Source organism: Lepidochelys kempii, chromosome 3, assembly GCF_965140265.1.
Source record: "Lepidochelys kempii isolate rLepKem1 chromosome 3, rLepKem1.hap2, whole genome shotgun sequence".
In the NCBI taxonomy this organism is placed as follows: domain Eukaryota; kingdom Metazoa; phylum Chordata; order Testudines; family Cheloniidae; genus Lepidochelys; species Lepidochelys kempii.
In genome coordinates, this window is record NC_133258.1 from 151449783 (window position 1) to 151470928 (window position 21146).

The window sequence follows — 21146 nt, forward strand, 5'->3', positions numbered from 1 at the left end:
CCTGCAGCGGATACCAAATCATTTTTTCCAGTGGAGTCATTCTTCATTTGGAGATAACAGTCCCAATAAAATATTGAATGCTGCAACTCCACATGTTTTGGCAAAAAAGTAGTTTTGGGGAATTTAAGAATTCACTCAGCATGCAGCTCGCTGTCATTAGGGCTGAGATAAATCTGTTGGTTTTGGCCTCTGTTTTTGGACATATGTACCATCCTGAGGTATGGAAAAGGGATGGAACAGTAACAGAAAACTCCAGCCTTGTGACAGGAGTCAAAAGGCATGGAGGGGAATGGAGAAGACAAACAGAAAAAGAAAAGCCAAATGAAGAATAATAATCTGAAGCAGGGGAAAAGCTTCTTGCATGAGAATACTGCTAATTAAACATCATATTCAGTGATTTAAGGGGTATAGATCTCTTCTCAAGTTACATGTAATTAACTAGCAACTAGTGTGAAAACAAAGTACTCCGCCAGGTTTTCTTTCAGCTTCCATTTTGAGCAAGCCTGTTATTAAATGCTTGCATGAGTAAGTCAGAGAGCCCCTCACCAAGGAAGGTGCTATTAAATGGGAATGTTTTCAGCGTGGATGTGTAGTAGTTTAAATACAATACCAAACTTGTACAATCTCAGCTGAATTACAGTACTATGTACTCCTCTTGCCACCTTCTATAGCTAGGATCTGGAACCTCTTTAGGAATTTCCCTTCTAATGGAGGGTAATATTTACGCAAGGTGAAAATCTACTGTAACATTTTTTGTCTTTAATAATGTTCCTTCAGATCCTTCCAGAAATATAAAGGGAGCTGTGTTCCAAAATACCACAAACAAATCAAGCTTTGACCTATGCAATGGAATTTCCAAAAGTTTTAGTTTTGGAAAAGTTTTGCTTTGTAATTTTAAAATTTTGTGTTGGAATGTCAAAATGTTGTTGCAGAATTTCATTTTGTTTTATGCTTTTCTCATTGTTATATTCATTTTTATTATTCTTACAGTATTTCATGACATGTCAGTAGTAGTATTGCATTATACAAGAACAGCAGCTGGGGCCAGATTTCCAAAACGTCCCAGCTCTCATTAGATCCTTATACATGGGGCAGATTTTGAAAACTGCTCAGCATTCAGTAATTCTCAGTGTGACACTTCTGGTCAGATTTGCAAAAGAGCTGACACAGTTTGCTGTAATGTTTTTTGGTTTTTCTTTTAAATCTGGCCTCAGTTACATCTCACAGTAAATAAGTGTCAAACTCAGAATGAAAACCAAGGTCTTTAGGTCATAGACTAAACTCTAACTCAACAGCCCATAATGTGGATCAGGGAAGTCATTTTGCCTTTCTATAACTCAGATTTTCTGGTTCAGATCCTTGACCCCATATATTCCATTTGCACTGCTATCATGGTGGCAAAGGGGCACAAAATGGAATAACCATTTCTAAGAGGAGTCCCTCTGTAGCGAGAATTCTCCTGACGGTATAGAGTTGGTGTAGTGCTGCAACACCACTTCTGCTTGGCCAGAGCACCCCATACTCCGGTAATCCCCAACTCTCAGAACAGCCCCTTGGGGTTGTGGGTAACTAGGTACAACTTAAAGAAGTCCCTTGGAGGCGCCTCCATAGGATTGACCACGACCAACTAACACATTTTTAAAGGTGTTAAACCCTGCCCATACTAGTCTTTAAAAATGTGTTAGTTAACATGCTTTAACCAACACATTCTAAAATATGACCTGTTTTCCTAGCCTAGACAGGACGTAAATGAACACTCAGATTTTGAAGCGCAATCCTATTACAAATGATGAATTCCACAGCAAATTCCATGGCTGCAGAGTTACAGAATAAATGAGGCACTGAGCATACTAATCACAGAGATTTTCAGGTGCCTTACCGTTTCCCAGTGCCCTCTGAACTCCCACTCCAGCTTAGAGATGTTAACAAATATACACATTTTTTGGTGTCCAAATTTGAAAGTGTGTTTTCTAGAATGCAAGAAAATGCATATTTTGAGGTTATTGTTTTAGAAGTGTCTTGTGGGAGCATGCCCTTGGACTTCACTTGCTGTCTTAACATAGATTGGGGTCTCACCCTGCCACTGCAAAGCCCTAACTTACTTTGCATGCTCGAACTGTAAGCATACCTATCTTCCTCCATATGTTGGAAGGTATGCAGGGAACTGATGCACATCTGGAAGTTGTCACTCAGTTGTTTATCGCATCTATTTGTCCATGAATTAAATAAAGAGCTGGCCCATTACTGTAGTTGCAAACCAATGCCATATGGATACCCTATAAACCAATCCCATCTTAATGCTGATACTGCAGGCTAGTCTTTAATGCGCATGGATGCTTCTAGACATGACCAAATGCAGTTTGTGTGTTCACTAATTCTTAGGAATTAATGTAAGGAGGTACAGTAAAGGAAATAAATTAAGAGGAACTGGTAGTGGTTTGTGCTTCTCACTTTTTCAAATGGTCATAACTGAAAAAGCACCATACACACATGAATAGGTCAGCAATTCATAGACAGGTAAATATAAAGGTATTTTCTTTTTCTGACCAAATTTCTGGTCATCTTATATTGATATCAATTCATATTCTGAGTTGACTGTAACCACATCCAAAATCAAACCAGACAGAAAGGCAAGTTTTTGTTAAAACACTGCGTTTAGGGCTTTGTGCCATTATTTTATCTGTGTACTTACTTGCAGTCTAGTTTCATCTTGTGCTGTCCTGTCTGGCCAGTAGCTGCCCAGTAGAAAATTACTAAAAAGTTCTAGGCCCTTATTGCAATACACTTCACTTTCAACCAACTTGATTTAAAATTATAGGGGGGGCACATGACCCTGAATCCCCCAACATGCCCCCAGTATATTTGGGAGCCAATGCCAAGTAGGATTAAAGGACCGAGGGTGGCATGCTTTTTGATTCCTGCACTTTTCCCATTTACTGTAGAACCTCAGAGTTATGAACACCTCGGGAATGGAGGTTGTTCGTAACTTTGAAATGTTTGTAACACTGAACAAAACGTTATGGTTCTTTCAAAAGTTTACAACTGAACATTGACTTAATACAGCTTTGAAACTTTACCAAGGCAGAAGAAAAATGCTGCTTTTAACCATCTTAATTTAAATGAAACAAGCACAGAAAGTTTCCTTACCCTGTCAAACCTTCTTTTTTAAGCTTTTTTTTAAGCTTGTGAACACACAAGAATTTGATTATTAACCTAATAAAGCAGCAAAACACAGTGATAAAATGCACCAAGGACTTCACTTTTTCCATTTGCAGCGTTGTAGTCATGTTGGTCCCAGGATATTAGAGAGAAAAGGTGAGCGAGATAATATCTTTTACAGGACCAACTTCTGTTGATGAAAGAGACAAGCTTTCAAGCTACATAGAGCTCAACCCCGAAGAAGAGCTTGTCTCTTTCACCAACAGAAGTTGATCCAATAAAAGATATTACCTTATCCACCTTGTCTTCACTTTTTCTGTCTTTTATTCTGCAGCTAGCCTAGGAACAGAAAATTTTCCATTACTAAAAGGTCTTGGTCCAAGTTCATTGTTAATCCATTGATGTTGGTACAATTACCTTGGTTTACACTAGTATAACTAAAAGAAAAATTTGTTCATTGTTGTTTCTACTGAGCCTATTTTTTTCCCAAAAAAACATTTTTGTTTGTAAAGACTGGATAATCATTTGTAATAAAAAGGAAGCAAAGATGCTTCTTTTTATGATTAGATTGTAGCTCAACCTCGAAATGACATTCTAACTCAAATCTGAAACAAACACTAAAAATCTTAGGCTGGGATTGGATATTCAATTCAATGCAGTATTAAGTTAATAAGGGCCCTCTGTTTAAAGTACAGCAGAGCAAGTCGGATACATTATTTAATTCATTTTGCTATTTTTTGCTGAATAATTTACCTGACAAATAATTTCTTCTAATTAAAAGAATGCATACAGCATGCACACTGTCCCCAACATGAGTCGCCATTTGTATAAATGTCAGAAAGAAGTTGTAAAAGTTTGTATTTTAAAATTACTTTACTGTAAGCTATAATCAACTAACAGACCACATTCTGCCTCAGTACAGGAAGGAACATTTCCTACTGAAATCTGGAGGACTTGCACTGGCCAAAGCAGGCCCAAATCTTCTAGACTTTCCTGACGCTGCTCTTAAGACATTCCATACCAGGACAGATTTGCTGCTGCATCCAGCTTCCATTAGGAGCAGCAGAAAGGGGGAAAGGGCTGTCAGAAAGCCTGTTATGGTTCACTGATTCTGTAACCAGCCCCAGCTCTGGGTGCGGGCTAGGATAATGGACTCCATATGCCAGCTGGGGACTGATGGAGCACACTGCACCCAGACTTCTCCTATTTGCTCTGACATCCCCTCAAAACATGCCCCCTGCAACCATGCAACTATGTCTGTTGGGGAGATACCTGTACTGGGGGAATCCCCAGGCTTGGGGCTTGAGGTCAGTCTGCTTCCCTTTGCATCACCTGAGTGGCACAATGGGGTAGAGCAGAGCCAAGAATCTGGCCCACAATGTGTATGGTAATTAAAAGCAAGAACAGATGTTGAAGTTTGCTCCTGGTTTGAGAAGGGTGGAGCAGTACTTTACACACTGACAGAGTCTATTTTCTTGTCTGTTTTCCCTATTTTCTTGTTGTTCTGCTTACTATTAGTTTTCTAAATACAGCCATTTATCTGAGGATAGCAACAGTATTTCATTATAATAGCCCCTCTGGTTGCTAAGAATTAAGATGCTAATTGAGTGTAACCTCACAACTCCAGCACTGTTCCCACATGTAATACTGCTTCTGAGCTACTTTGTAATGTCCTTTACATGGAATTCTAGGCATAAATTCCCACATAGTGAGATAAATATAACTAAAAAACAAACAAACAACTCTCCCAAATCCAAAAGCGTTGGTTGATTAAAGACAATTCTGCACACTGGGACTTCTAGGCACCAGGCCATGTTGAATAAACTCCCAGGTGAGAAATTACATCTGGGACTATTTGCCTCCGTAGCCTATTGGTCTCTTTTGTCTCTTTGCAGAAATTCAGGGCTTGTTTACATGACGAAGACTATAGGGGCACAGCTATGGTACAGTAGCTTTGCCGCTATAACCCCGTAACAGGAATGCAGACTTCAACAAAAGAAGGGTTTTTTCTGTAACCGTAGGAACTCCAACTCCCTAAGCAACTGAAGCTAGGTAGGAGAAAGCATTCTTCATGTTAACCCCCTAGCTACCCTGGGGGTTAAATTGGGCATAGCTACAGTGCTCAGGGATATGTATTTTTCACACCACATAGAGCTGTAACTATGTCAGCCCAAGTTCCTTTGCTTTTAATCCTATCATTTCAAATATCAAGATGTAACATTTTAGAGTTAGACTTCAAAACTGCAATCACAAGGGCATGGCACTTAGAATGTTATACAAAACAAATACACATTGAACTATATATTTTCCAACATTATGTTGAAACTACCAGGCCAAGGAAGTAATGAGAAAAAAATCTGAAGATTGTCTGCCATCATGAATGACTTCAACTCTAACTGACTACTGCTACTTTTGATGGACACATAAACATGTCTGGTTTATTACAAAATGACTTTGAAACTAGCCTAGGGATCAGAAACAGACTGGGACTTCCAGGCACCAGGCCATGTTCAATAAACTCCCAGGTGAGAAATTACATCTGGGACTATTTGCCTTCGTAGCCTATTGGTCTCTTTTGTTTTTCTCAGATAGTAGCAGATTTCTCAGGGATAATATGCTTGACTATGTTAGTCAAAAGTGATAGTCCAGAAGAGCAAACAGCACATTGCTTATCTCAGATTATGTATGGTAACATATGCTATCATTATCCCTTCTTCTGACATTAGTATTCTGTTCTGACACCAGTGTCACCCCTCTGCCAAGCAGTAGCAGACATCCGGGACCTTGCAGGTTAGCTTCCCCAGTGGAGGAGACATCAGTGATGCACAGTCTGGGTATACGCCAAGTGTAACTTGCTTTATTTATGCGTACACACCAGTCCTCAACAAGAGCTGGTCAAAGAGCATGCAGGCAATCTCTTCTTTCAAGAATCTCAGTTCTACACTAATGCCAGGCTCCCAGAGAGCCATTCCATATCACAGATTGATTCTAGACGAAAGCAGACAGCAAACTCCCCTGATGCTCACAAAGCTCCTTCTCCAAGGACCACTGCCTCTACATAGAACACTGCAGAACAACTCCTAATAAAAACATGGCATGTCTTCCTATGGCTGAAAATTTGCTTGCATGCTAGAGAAGAGACCACCGCCATGCGGGAAAACCTACCTTACCATTAGCAAGCACCAACTCTGCTGAATCTGGAGTATTAGAAAGTCTCTGGAAAATACTGATCTTACAACTCAGAAACTTCAGTCTTCCACCTTTACCACTGAACTCTCTGTCCTGTATCTTTCTTATCAATAAGTTCACTGACCCAATGGCCCCTCCTATATATAAATTAGAAATTAATAGTTTTAACCCCCAGTCCATAAAAGGACAGTTTTTACCTTCTGGTGTTTTGACTCTGCCTGATTATGAAGGCCATTTATAGTAGTGCTGGAAGTTTGCTAACTAGAACCATGTTCAGATTGCCCTACTGTATGGCATAATTTTGTAAGAAAGTTTATTACACTGTTCACTCCTGCCTTTGCTGCACAGTGAAACCATGGTGCTGTTATTATTTTTCTATATTACTAGAGCCCACCAGTCGGAATGAAAGCCTTACTGTGCTAGATGCTGTACAAACACAAAGGAAGAGACAACCATTTCCTTGAGGAGATTACCATCTAAATAGACAAGGCAGACAAAGTGTAGAAGAAAGGAAGGATTATTATTCTCATTTTATGGATGGAAACTGAGGCACAGAGAGATCAAGGGACTTGCCCAAAACCATGTATCACGTCTGTGACTGAGCTAGGAGTTGAACCTAGAGTCCCAGTCTAGAGTCCTAACCTTCCTCTCTTTCATTATAGCTCTGGCTAACAGTATTAGTGCAAGAGTATATATGGCATTAGAGCAGTGGATCCCAAACTTGTTCCACCACTTGTGCAGGGAAATCCCCTGGCAGGCCGGGCCAGTTTGTTTACCTGCTGTGTCCGCAGGTTCGGCTGATCGCAGCTCCCACTGGCCGCGGTTCACTGCTCCAGGCAAATGGGAGCTGCTGGAAGCGGCCCGGGCTGAGGAACGCACTGGCCGCCACTTCCAGCAGCCCCCATTGACCTGGAGCAGTGAACCATGGCCAGTGGGAGCTGCGATCGGCCAAACCTGCAGACGCGGCAGGTAAACAAACCGGGTTGTCCCGGCAGGGGCTTTACCTGCACAAGCGGCGGAACAAGTTTGGGAACCACTGCGTTAGATAAAGGGCCAAGAGAATCTGCTGATCAAAATACTAACATAGTTGTTTTATTCTAGAAATGCAAATTTAATCTCACACTAGAAAGCTGATCGAGGTGACCTTTTAATGATCAGTCTTTTCTGATCAGTTTTTAAAGACCAAGGATGGAAATATTTCATATTAAATAAATGAAAGAAAAAAAGGAAGAGGGGATCTGGCCTTATTTATGATATTTATCACCAGAGTATCTAAGGTCCCAGTCCAGTGGTTCTCAACCTGTGGCCTGCAGGCTGCTTGTGCCCCAATCAGTACAGAGCTGCAGCCCATGTGACATCCTCAGGACCATACAGGTAGTACTGGATGCTACCCACATAATAGTAAATAGGTTGAGAACCACTGGTCCCAGTCAAATTTCCACTGAAATTAACTTCAGTGGGAGTTGGATGAGGTCCTCAGTGTTTTGGGTAGCTTGGGAGCCTTTGCCCTCCAGACCATCAGTTTAAGTACCAGTCAGGATGACTGTAAGTGAAAGAGATTACTATCGGAAAGCTATCTGGTAGTCTATGTGAAATTAATTTGGTGGGTTGAGTCCAGTTGCTTGTAGACAGATGTTCACATAATAAAAAATACTGTCACAATTGGCTCCAATTGCCACTCTTCTTAACAGTCTCAGCGGAAAAGCCAATAATTAAATGAGCATGGAGACTAAACTATCCTTAGTGACTGACTGCTGGGCCCCTTTGGAATAGTTTAACTTAACCATCATTTAAAATTGTACAGAATGACAGATGCACATGATCGGCACTATAAAGTCAATGAAATAAATAATGAACCCTCCCCCACCTCAGAAGTAGTCCATTTTTCCCAGTGTTTATGGATTATTATACCACCGTCCATAGCTTAAGTATTCTATAGAGAAATGGAGGACTGTGGTCCCCATAAGGAACAAACATACGAACAAAAAGAATGAGGAAAAGGAGAGAGGAAAATGAGAGTAGGGATGAGGAATTTACTGTACTCTCATGCAATTGTGCTAGCACCTCATTGACAAACAAAGACAGGATTCTCGTGCTGCCTTAAGAAACATTAAGTGTGTTACTTTGCTGACTGAATTTCCCCTTTGCTTGTTTTGGGATGGGAGAAGAGAGAGGGGAGAAATGCAGTAACACCACCAAAAATGTGATCAAATTATTTATCTGCATGGTGGCAAAAGGAAACAATGCTGTTGCACCCTATTGCCAGCAAGCAGCGGGCACAGTTCAACAAAGAGAGACTGAAGGCCCCAACCCTGCAAACACACACGTTTAACTTTATATACGTTAGTAGTCCCATTCAAATCAATGGGACTACTCATGTTTGTAAAATTAAGCATGTGTGTTAATGTATTTGAAGGATTGGGCCTTTGTTTACTTTTATGATTTCAAAGAGGTAAGATTCAAATTGAAGATCACAGAATCCCTGTGGAAAAAAAAAACGAGGAGTACTTGTGGCACCTTAGAGACTAACAAATTTATTTGGGCATAAGCTTTCGTGGGCTAAAACCCTCTTCCTCGGATGCATGCAGTGGAAAATACAGTAGGAAGATATATATACACAGAGAACATGAAAAAATGGGTATTGCCATACCAACTGTAATGAGACCAGTTAATTAAGGTGGGCTATTATCAGCAGGAGAAAAAAAACCTTTTGTAGTGATAATCAGGATGGCCCATTTCAAACAGTTGACAAGAAGGTGTGAGTAACAGTAAGGGGGAAAATTAGCATGGGGAAATAGTTTTTCTTTGTGTAATGACCCATCCGCTCCCAGTCTTTATTCAAGCCTAATTTAATGGTGTCCAATTTGCAAATTAATTCCAATTCTGCAGTTTCTCATTGGAGTCTGTTTTTGAAGTTTTTTTCTTGGAGAATTACAACTTTTAGTTGAACTTTTAGTATAGCTGAAATTGAGTGACCAGGGAGGTTGAAGTGTTCTCCAACTGGTTTTTGAATGTTATAATTCTTGATGTCTGATTTGTGTCCATTTATTCTTTTGCATAGAGATTGTGGGCAGAGGGGCATTCAAGTCAGCGGCACTGCTATGGGTACCCGCATGGCCCCACAGTGTGCCAACATTTTTATGGCTGACTTAGAACAACGCTTCCTCAGCTCTCGTCCCCTAACACCCCTACTCTACTTACGCTACATTGATGACATCTTCATCATCTGGACCCATGGAAAAGAAGCCCTTGAGGAATTCCACCAGGATTTCAACAATTTCCATCCCACCATCAACCTCAGCCTGGACCACTCCACACAAGAGATCCACTTCCTGGACACTACAGTGCTAATAAGTGATGGCCACATAAACACCCCACCCAATACCGGAAACCTACTGACCGCTATACTTATCTACATGCCTCCAGCTTTCATCCAGACCACATCACACGATCCATTGTCTACAGCCAAGCTCTAAGATACAATCACATTTGCTCCAATCCCTCAGACAGAGACAAACACCTACAAGATCTCTATCAAGCGTTCTTAAAACTACAATATCCACCTGCTGAAGTGAAGAAACAGATTGTCAGAGCCAGGAGAATACCCAGAAGTTACCTACTACAGGACAGGCCCAACAAAGAAAGTAACAGAATGCCACTAGCTGGCACCTTCAGCCCCCAACTTAAACCTCTCCAGCGCATCATCAAGGATCTACAACCTATCCTGAAGGACGATCCCTCACTCTCACAGATTTTGGGAGACAGGCCAGTCCTTGCTTACAGACAGCCCCCAACCTGAAGCAAATACTCACCAGCAACAACAAAAACACTAACCCAGGAACCTATCCTTGCAACAAAGCGCGTTGCCAACTCTGTCCACATATCTATTCAAGGGACACCATCATAGGACCTAATCACATCAGCCAGACGATAAGAGGCTCGTTCACCTGCACATCCACCAATGTGATATATGCCATCATGTGCCAACAATGCCCCTCTGTCATATACATTGGCCAAACTGGACAATCTCTACGCAAAAGAATAAATGGACACAAATCAGATATCAAGAATTATGACATTCAAAAACCAGTCAGAGAACACTTCAACCTCCCTGGTTACTCAATTTCAGATCTAAAAGTTGCAGTTCTCCAAGAAAAAAACTTCAAAAACAGACTCCAATGAGAAACTGCAGAATTGGAATTAATTTGCAAACTGGACACCATTAAATTAGGCTTGAATAAAGACTGGGAGTGGATGGATCATTACACAAAGTAAAAACTATTTCCCATGCTAATTGCCCCCTCCCCCCACTGTTACTCACACTTTCTTGTCAACTGTTTGAAATGGGCCATCCTGATTATCACTACAAAAGGTTTTTTTCTCCTGCTGATAATAGCCCACCTTAATTAATTGGTCTTGTTACAGTTGGTATGGCAACACCCATTTTTTCATGATCTCTGTGTATATATATCTTCCTAGTGTATTTTCCACTGCATGCATCCGATGAAGTGGGTTCTAGCCCACGACAGCTTATGTCCAAATAAATTTGTTAGTCTCTCAGGTGCCAAAAGTACTCCTCATTTTTGTTTTGCTGATACAGACTAACTCGGCTACCACTCTGAAACCTGTCAGAATCCCTGTGGCAACTCTTCAGGGTAAATCCTGATCAAAGCCTGAATATGGTTCAACAACCAGGCCCTGCTGGCAAATGGAATTTTGCAGGAAAGCAGCCATGAATAGAAACATACTTGTGACAAACTGTGCTTTAACTGAACTGAGATCAGGGGATCTGCATTGCCTCCTCCTAATCACGTGAAAGCAGTGAAGGTGTCTGAATGACCTACAGAGTCCCATCCAAGCTTTTACAGCCAGGAAAGACAAGCAGATAGACTGCAGTTATCAGAATGCAAATTCAGTGCAATATGTATGTTTCACAAAATAAGTTTTTAATTTTTTTTGTTGTATTAATAAACCTAATGTTTGCTGTTCATTACCAATTAAAATAGTAATCATGGAGCCAAATGCAGAAGTCTTTTCAGAGTTTTTATTCGATCCTTAATTAAGCAGAACTCCTGCCAATGTCAATAGGTGTTTTGCTTGAGTAAGAATCTCACGATTTGTTCCATGGAATTTACAAGTCTCAGCTAGAGATAACAATTCATACTATGCTACCTGAAGGAGGAAACACTGTGTAGTTGTATTTTCAGTGGAATTATCTGTTCATTAAATCTTCATACTGGATTCATTTACTTGTGAACTGCTTGCTTCTCATTTGATCTAGGTTTTGCCTCTGGAATGTAACTTTTTTTTTCTCTTTGAGTTTCCCAGTACCCTTTTAATCCTAATTTTACAATTTTTGTTATGCACTAGTCACTTCCAATAAAATTCATTGAATATATACATCAGATATAACACTGGAAAAATACTTGAGACTTTCTGGAAGGAAACTAGAACAGTGAATTACAACTAATCAGCAGCTATGAAGTTTCAATGTTTATTTCAATAAAACAAAATGCATTTCAGAATCCTGTGCCAGAGACTGGATATGCATTCCAAATCTGGACAATTCTTTCCTGCTTGCATTCTCACTTCCTAAATGGCTGGAACAATTTATGTCCAGTGAGCTAGTGTTTTGACTAAGAACTTTTACATTACCAGGCAATCAATAAATAATAATACTAATAATGAGCTTCTAGAAAGCAGTAAGGTGCTTTGGGTGAAATTCATCCCCGTATAGAAAGCCAGCACAAGACTACACTCCATTTAAGTCACACTTAATGTCAGGAGTTCAATGCTCCATAGGCATTGTATTGTCCCTCAACAGAGGGTGAATTTCACCCTTTGTGAATGTATATGCCTTTCCACTACGAAGTTAAAAATGCTTTTGGCTCACACCTGATTTTCCGCAATTATTTAAATCCATATAATATTGACATAACATAACATTCCTACAATCTTCCTTGGGATTTTGTTGACTAAGTAATTAGTTCTCCTTTCTCAAACTCTGTAATTTATGCTGGCAAGTGAGGTTAAAAAACCCTCAAAATTGATTTCTTCAACTGTAACTCCAGACATTGCCTCAGAGGTGTTTCGCAAAATCTCTGTTTTGAGAAATCTGATTGTTTTAATCTTAGTTAAGGCCTTATCTACACAGGAAAATTTTATCAGTCATACCAACAGTTATGCCAGTATAATAACTATACCTATAGAGATATAGTTATATAAGTATAGCACCCTTCCCTTCTTCCCATCTCCAGTGGACAGTTATCCTGGTACCTGGGTAGGGTTTTTATTTTTTTTGACACATCCAGGGTGACATAGGGTGAATATATTCAGGAAAAACAACGAGGAGTCCTTGTGGCACCTTAGAGACTAACAAATTTATTCGGGCATAAGCTGTTGTGGGCTAGAACCCACTTCATCAGATGCATGGAGTGGAAAATACAGGAGCAGGTATAAATACATGAAAAGATTGCAGTTGCCTTACCAAGTGTGAGGTATTTTCCACTGTATTTTACACTCTATGCATCTGATGAAGTGGGTTCTAGCCCACGACAGCTTATGCCCAAATAAATTTGTTAGTCTCTAAGGTGCCACAAGGACTCCTCATTGTTTTTGCTGATACTGACTAACAGGGCTACCACTCTAAAACCTGTATTCAGGAAATTATTCTTCTCTACCTTGATGCTCCCACAAGAAAGTTGCACGAATGCAGCAAGATAAGAATAGGACCTTTAGGCATTTTGGACTAGACTCCTATTAACTCTTACAGGACCAGGATTTGACTCTGATTCTCTCTTCATGAAGCACAGCATGCATCATAACACAGTTTTTCAGGCCCCCCCCTCTGTTGTGATAACTATGCCAGCCTCCCACAAGTTTCCATGCTTTCTTCCACAACTTCCATGAGCAAAACTTTAAGACCACAATTCTATCACCCTTCAAAGACTTACTTCTCTTGTGACATCTACAAAAACTCAGCCATACAATAATGGCTAGGTTAATGTGGCAATTAGGAATAGCTGATTTTATTAAGTTTTTTAAAAGGGGAGATGATTTCGTACCATCAAACACCATCGAGCTGTGCAATCACGCAGCTGTCTGAGCTTATTTTCATTACGCTCAACTTCTTTTTTGCTTTTCCTTTCTTTGTTTGTCACATTCACTTGCTGTGTCTTGATTAAGCTGCCCTTCAGGGACACTATTACTAACCAGAGATTTAAAGAAAATATGATTTTCTTCAGATGTTTCATGTGCCAGGTGGATGAAAAGAGACTGAAGTCTTGGCAATCCCCAAACAGGATATTAATAGCAGATGAGGACACCTGGGATTCATTCTTTAGGTGTCCTTGACTTATAAAGCACCATCTTCTCTTTGAGTGAGAGTATGTGTGTGCATATGTGTGTGTGTGCAGTGGCAGGGAGAAGGGAGAAAATGAATATGCTGATGGACCTCAGGCTAAGAAACAGCAGCTCCAAAAATAAAAATACAATATACTTAATATAGTGTTTGAAACCATTAAAACCAACAACATAAAATTTTAGAATTACGGTATTACTCCATCCCTAACTCAGACAGAGTACTGCATCTGCTAAGGGATGCAGGAGTTCTCCTGCCAGATGAGACTATGTATTGCAATACCCAGGAACGAGGGTAATCTGACTGGAATAGTAGCCTTAACCTTCAATGTTGTTTCTTTGTGGGTCTAAACCTTACTATTAGTTGAATAAAGCTTTTTCTAAGCAATAGTTCTGATTTTCCATTGTCTTGCAACTTCTGTCATCATTTTCACTAGTGCAAAGTGGGTATAAAACCCTGCCACTGGTGTGAGTGGAAAGATCTGAGGCGATAGTGTTTTACACCCACTTTGTACTCACATAAAAGGCTGTGTAAAATGTAAGGCATGGACAATCTTGACCAATACTTTATTCTTTGCCTCCTCTTATTGTTAGCCCTTCACACTTCTTCTTGTGCTACTGCCCCCACACAACTCTCACTGCCTTACTCTATCATTGGCAGTATTACAATGTATTGTGAAAATGATATGTGTTATGTATAAAAATTAATTATACTGTAATTTCATTTTCTAATAGTAGCACTTTGGCCTCACTGAAGAGTATGATTGCCTTGGATATCATACGATCTCATGCATTAATCAGCTTCACCATAACTTCAGAGAAGTTTCAGAGAAGGCAGACCAATGAAACATCACAACATTCCTGAGGGTACGGTTGCACAGTCAACATCACATGCACATAATCCACCCACCTAGCCTTTTTCATTACTAGAGGGCCTGTTGTTTGCTTGCACAGCTATTACTCCCACATGAGTTTGCCTTTCCTCTCCCAGCTTCAATTATAGCGTTAGCTGATTTCTGGACAGACTAAAAGGAACAGCTGCCTCCGTTCGGGCTTTCAAATACCATTTGGTCTAAATTTTTCCTCAGGAAAAATTAGACCAAATAGTGGTATAAACATCCCAAGTAAAACAGACATGTATAGTGAAGCACTGGAAATCTTTACTAATCTTATATGCGTCTACTGGTACATGTGCCTATTGCATGCTTGCGTGTGAGCAGCTCTTTTAATCACTAAACTCAGCAAGAATAGACCCAGCTTAATTTTCCTTGTACAGAGCATATTTTCTAAAGTCTCCTGAAAGGGCCAAATTCTTCGCTGTTCTAATTCCACTGAAGTAGTGCTCCCAGCCTCTTCGCTACCACTTGATTGGGGATTCTGACCAGCAGTTTGTGCAGTTGCAGACCCTCTCACCCTGCCCCCGAAAATCTTTCACAAAAGAGTGGGAGAGAACTGTTGTGCAGCACTATTTTTCAGTGTGCTGGGAAAAGAGAATTCCTGCTGTGGGGATTCTCTGTGGATAGGATCCCCTGTGCAGTGGAATTGTGATAGTATCTTGGTCTTTGAGGTTTTCTAGTAGGGCTTCCAGACTTGACCTGGAGGATACTCCCTCCCTCCCTCCCTAAACTGTACTATAGGTGCTCATCCTATGCCCTGAACACCTCATCCATAAGTTAAAAATCAGAATAAACAAGGAACTGCACATAACTACATCCACCTTAGATCAGCCTCTCCTCGACAACCTTGGAGAGGAGAGAAAATCAATGGCCTTTGCAGCATGCCCAGAAGGTTAATAATGCTGGGCTCTGGCAGACCAAGTGGGGAGCAGGTTCCAAAGCCAAGGACCCCTCACAGACGGCATCCTGCCAGCAGCTCCTTCTCATTTATATTAAGGTAGCTCCAGCTCAAATACGTCTCCTGATCTCATTTGTGGTAGCATACTACAGGCACAGAGGCAATCTCTCAAGTGACCAGATCCCAAACCATTTGGTGCTTTATGAGTTAAAAAACCCAACATGTTGAAGCCCACCTGGAAGCTTATTGGAAATCAGTGCAGATCATGGAGTAGTAAAAGAACAAAAGGTTAGAAGTTTATAGAGATTCTTGCACTCAGAGGTTTGGACTATATGACCATACCCTACAGTTTTATAAATTATTATTATTATTATTCATGATGGTCCAGATTCTGCCTCCTTTCCTCATGTTGAGTACCACCCTGCAATCAGTGGAACTACTCACAGAGTAAGATACTATTCAACATAAATCAGGGTGGCAGGATTTGATTCTCTGTGGTACAACTGCAGAGAGGAATTAAAATAGAGGAATGCTAACTGCAGTATCTTATTACTGATATTATAGTCATTCTGCAGTTAAACTCCCACTGACTCCTAGGATGTTTTTCCTTTATCTTTTTGTGAAATCAACAACAGCAACCACAAAAGCCTACCAGCAAAAGTCACATTGTGAATTTCTTTGCTCAGTTCCAAGTGCCTTATGTATTTTTCAAAATGCTGATGTATTTGGGAAGTGGTTGCAGTATTTTGCATACCTTCTATTGCAAAATACTGCAATACTTCCAAAAGAAAGTTAGAATGAGAGGGTAGTTATGACACACAGGATACAAATTTAGGTTACAGCCAACTACTGTCAATATCACTGTATATAATCAAACCATGTGAAATGGGTTTTACATTGCACCAAGTGGCTTACCAGGAGGTTTCCCCAATGACCTCTGTGGTGCATAGTTTTATATTATTAAGTGTAACTTGGAAATAGAAGAAACTGATATTGATGGGATCTGTTCTTCATTTTGCACATCAGCTCAGCCAGGAATGTTTTAAGGAAACCAAAACAACAATAAAAGTGAATTAAAGACCTAGCTGCAGGCCCAGATGACTATTATTGCCCCTATCAGGTTTTTCAGTATAATTTTGGCAGGTTAGTAACCTTACGTGGCATCATTAATGTTGTTCTGTCTGAATATGCAAACTATGAATTAGCCAGGCTTAACTGGAAAATTGTTTCAGACTGCTTAACTATGTAAAGTGGCCTAATTGCTCTGATTTAGCTACAAAAACCAGAATGTAACTTTCTTGACCCTAGGGTTTTAATAATTGTCTGAGAGGTGCTAATAGGCAGGTTTATTAATAGAGGTGATCTGAAAAGGCCCTGATAGGCTGAAGGAATAGCTCAATATAACCTACATTATAATACCACAGTACTAGACTTCATATGCCCAGCATGTAGTTATTAAAAAAAAATCCTTCTGGGAAAGTGGTTTTGCACTATAATCTCTCTCTTAAGCCTCCGGCATTCTATTAATATTTTAAAACTATTAACAAAGTAGCCTAAGTTACAGCCTGTGATCCTGAGTTTATGAAGCGATCCATGAAGGTGGATGCTCCCATCAGCGTGGAGTTCAGCTGTGTACACTCACACAGATCCTTTTATAGGATTGGCTCCTAGAAGCCTAGGCAATACATGAAAAGCATTTATAACCACAAAATGAGAGTTTGTCTGCCTATCACTTGAAAAATACCAGATCAACTGAAACTAAAGTTAGTACAAATTGATACTATTAAAAAACCAAACCAACAAAAAACACACCTAAAGTGAGGACTTGATTTCCAAGTTTCAGCCCAGAGTGAGTTATTAGGAAAAGTTCGTTGTATCTTAGAGAAAACTGCATTTACAGTGAATTGGAAGGAGATTCTAGACTAATAATAATAATAAAAACAGTAACAACAACAGTAACAATAATAATACTATCTTGGACTTTCATTCAAGGATCTCAAAACACTCTACAAAGATGGCTATTATTCCTATTTTACAGATGGGGAAATTGAGGTGAGAAGTTAGATGTCTTGACCAAGGTATCACAGTGAGACTGCAGTAGAATCAGGAAGAGAAACCTACAGCTCCTTCATCCCAGTCATCCACTCTAATCACTAGAACAGCAACATTTTCACAGTAATCAAACTTTAGGCAACTAAGTTTGTTTACAAGACTACTTTTTAGTAATGGCAGTGACCTTGCTTTAGAAAAAATTAAAGCTTTTAGAAAAGGGTTTTTTTAATGAAAAAATCCACAATCTGTATGTTTAAATCATGCTATGTCACAGGAAATTTAAAACAAACAACAACAAACAAACCAGTAAAGTATTCTAAAGGGTGTCCTTGGAAACAGGTAGAGGGAAAAGGGATTTCTGTTCTGATTTCTGAAAGGAGCCTTTTGGCATCTTTATGGATGTTTATTATCAGAATTACCTGCGGATTGCAGGTATGTATCTTCAAGTTCAGCACAGCTCTACTGATCTGTGCATAGTGGCAGCCAGTGATCGAAGGGCTAGCTATTTTCTGCTACTGATCCATTCACTTCTATGCTTTATACATGATAATGGACACCACATGATGGTGACATTCTTCAGTGTTAATATTGAAACAGTAAATAAAAGCAATTTTGATTACCTCAGTACAGGGTTTGATTAAAAAATGATTTAACAACAAATGTTTGTAAAAGCGGCAAAATCACAATTCTGTTCGTGTTTTTGTCAACAGTTTTGGGAAAAGGAAAAGCAAACAATACTGCAGTCAAAGCCAACACTTTCCTCTAGATTCTGCTGGGATCCACTAAAACAAATTAAACATAGTCACTCAAAGAGTGCGGTTCTCATTTTGGGCCTGTAAAACAGCATTTTGCTGGTACATACTGCCTAGCAAGATACTCTATGGGCATGTGCTACATGGGAATACTCAGGAAATTTAAGCTGAATGAACTAAAGTTGTGAATTTAAAGCACCCAAACCCCAGCGTGGATGCTATCATTCAGAAGTAAAGTGGTCTTAGTTTACAAGTGGGAGTTCTACCAAAGCTCTGAAGCTTAAAGCTATGGCAATGCTCTGAGTGATTATATTGCCGGTCTGTAGAAAAGGATTCTTTCTCTCAGGACCAGTGAAGATTTTCCCAGAATATAGCCTGGCTGTTTGGGCTGAGAACTAGAGAAAGCATTTGCCCCCCAGGAATATTAGAATCCTACAGTGTTGTTTCTTCTGAAAAGAGCTAGACAAAAAGGTGTTTTCCTCCTGGTGCAGAGGGATTTCTCTTGAAACCCTGAGATTGTCTAATTTTGTTCTTTTGTTTAACCACTCACCCTTCTCATATGAGTCTCACATTCCTACTTATTAATTGTACAAGGGTGGTGCACAAAGGCCCGATCAGTACTGGGGCCCTGTTGTGCTAGGTCAGAGGTGGGCAAACTACGGCCCGCGGGCCACATCTGGCCTGTGGGACTGTCCTGCCTGGCCCTTGAGCTCCCGGCTGGGGAGGCTAGCCCCTGGCCCCTCCCCTCCTGTTCCCCCTACCCTGCAGCCTCAGTTCGCCACACCGCCAGTGCTCTGGGCTGCGGGGCTGCGAGCTCCTGCCAAGCAGCACAGCTGCAAGAGGTGCAGGCCTGCCCTGGTGCTCTAGACTGCACGTCGGTGTGGCTGGCTCTGGACGGGGGGCGCAGCTGCCTGTCCTGGTGCTCTGAGCGGCATGGTAAGTGGGCGGGGAGCGGGGTGGGTTGGATAAGGAGCAGGTGATCCCTGGAGGGGGCGGTCAGGGGACAAGAAGCGGGGTGGGGTGGGTGGATGGGTTGGGGGTTCTGAGGGGGCAGTCAGGGGGTGGGAAGTAGGAGGAGGTGGATGGGGGTGGGGGCCAGGCTGTCTGGGGATGCACAGCCTTCCCTACCTGGGCCTCCATACAGTGTTTGAACCCCGATGTGGCCCTCAGGCCAAATAGTTTGCCCACCCCTGTGCTATGTTCTTTACAAACACACAGGTAAGCGCACTCCCTGACCCACACAGTTTACAATCTTTCTAAACCACACAGTATTTGGATATTTTCCCCATCAGATTCTGGATTGCAAATTCTAAACACCTTTCAACAGGGCTGTGTTCCACTTCAGATAAGTGACAGCTATTATCTAAACCCCCAAATGAAGAATATATTTGGCTTTCACATTATGAAATTTCTAATAATCAAAGTTTGTACTTAAAATGACCAGATCTCCTGTCATCAGCTGGGAACTAGTCTTAAAGGGACTTTTATTAGTAATGGGTTGGCTAATTTTAATCAGAAAACAGACTCTTGTTACATGTCCCTGGTGTGTTATGAATGTATGTTAAAACCAACAATTATTTAGATAGATAAGGAAATTAAAACAAATCTACTTACTTATTTTATTTCTTACTTCATTTACTTTTTCTCCGAGAGATTTTGCTTCAGCAAACCTAATGACAGAAACAGAGTAACAGGTGGAGTTACTCAAAACTACAGCTAGAGGTATTTGTTGAGAATAAATTTTCTAACAAATCAAGACTGTATTTCTGTTTGCAAATTAGCTGCAAACTCATTACTGTGAACAATTTATTATCCGTAAGTAGAGTTGGTCACATTTTTTTAGATGGAACAGATTTCTATTGCAAAAGGCAATTTTGTTCAACTTGAATGTGTCAATTTTGACAAAATTTTTGACTGAAAAAAGTCTAAATTAATCATTATGACTTTCTTGTTTTGTTTTGATAGTGTCAAAAAGTTTCATTTAATTTTGTTTTGACTTTTATATTATATGGAAATATTACTTTTAATATTACATGCAATATTTAATATGGTAATATAACACAAAAGTAAAAACAAAATGAACTGAAACAATGTCAAACTGAACTGTTTTTACTTACTGAAACAACATGCTTTTTACCTTATCAAAACTAAATGATTCGATGGTCACAAACTGAAATTTTATGGCTTCTTTGTTTCATAAGAAGTTATGAAATTGTAGCTTTTCATTCCAATTCAGAAGAATTAAAAAAAAAAAAACCCGAAAATGTCAGAATATCTTAGGGAACAGAAATTCCGATGTCTATTTGTAAAGATTCACTGAATAGTTTGGATGAAAATTTTTCAGCTTATGAGCTGTGTGCAAACTGCTGACATCACTATTCATTATTTGTGATGTGTAACTGGTCACCCAAGTCACATAGTAAGGCTCCCTAACAAAATTTTAGACGGGAGAATAAGAAATGATGAATAGTGGAAATTATTAATACTCGTTTGTCCACAGATACCCTTCTTTGTATGCAAATGCAGGTATTCAAACAAAAAACCCAGCCAGAATCCAAACATTTGTTGAACTGAAACCCATCCATATGAAAGCTTTCACACAGTCAATGAAAAGGGGCCTGAACATGGTGGAACTGAATCAATGACTTCAAAATTCAAATCAATGTATGGAAACATTATTTTTGTAGCATTCAACCAGCTCTATGCATAGCTGGAAAAGAGGTTTCAAATATGTGACATTTCCCTCAGTTTATTTCATACTCTGTCAAGGATTATAACTGATAAACACCCATAAATTAAATACCTTTTCTTTCAAGCAAATTTTTGTCCTTAGTTTTCTTT

At 40.0% G+C, this 21146-nt stretch overlaps 1 protein-coding gene across 1 annotated transcript in view; it reads right to left on the minus strand.

Moving 5' to 3' along the window:
• The window catches only part of KIF6 (kinesin family member 6), a 286955-nt gene that overhangs the window by 57788 nt on the left and 208021 nt on the right, over positions 1 to 21146 (minus strand). The window contains exon 15 of the mRNA XM_073338562.1: positions 19920 to 19975. Coding sequence (XP_073194663.1) covers positions 19920 to 19975 — 56 coding nt within the window. The remainder of the gene's footprint in view (positions 1 to 19919; positions 19976 to 21146) is intronic.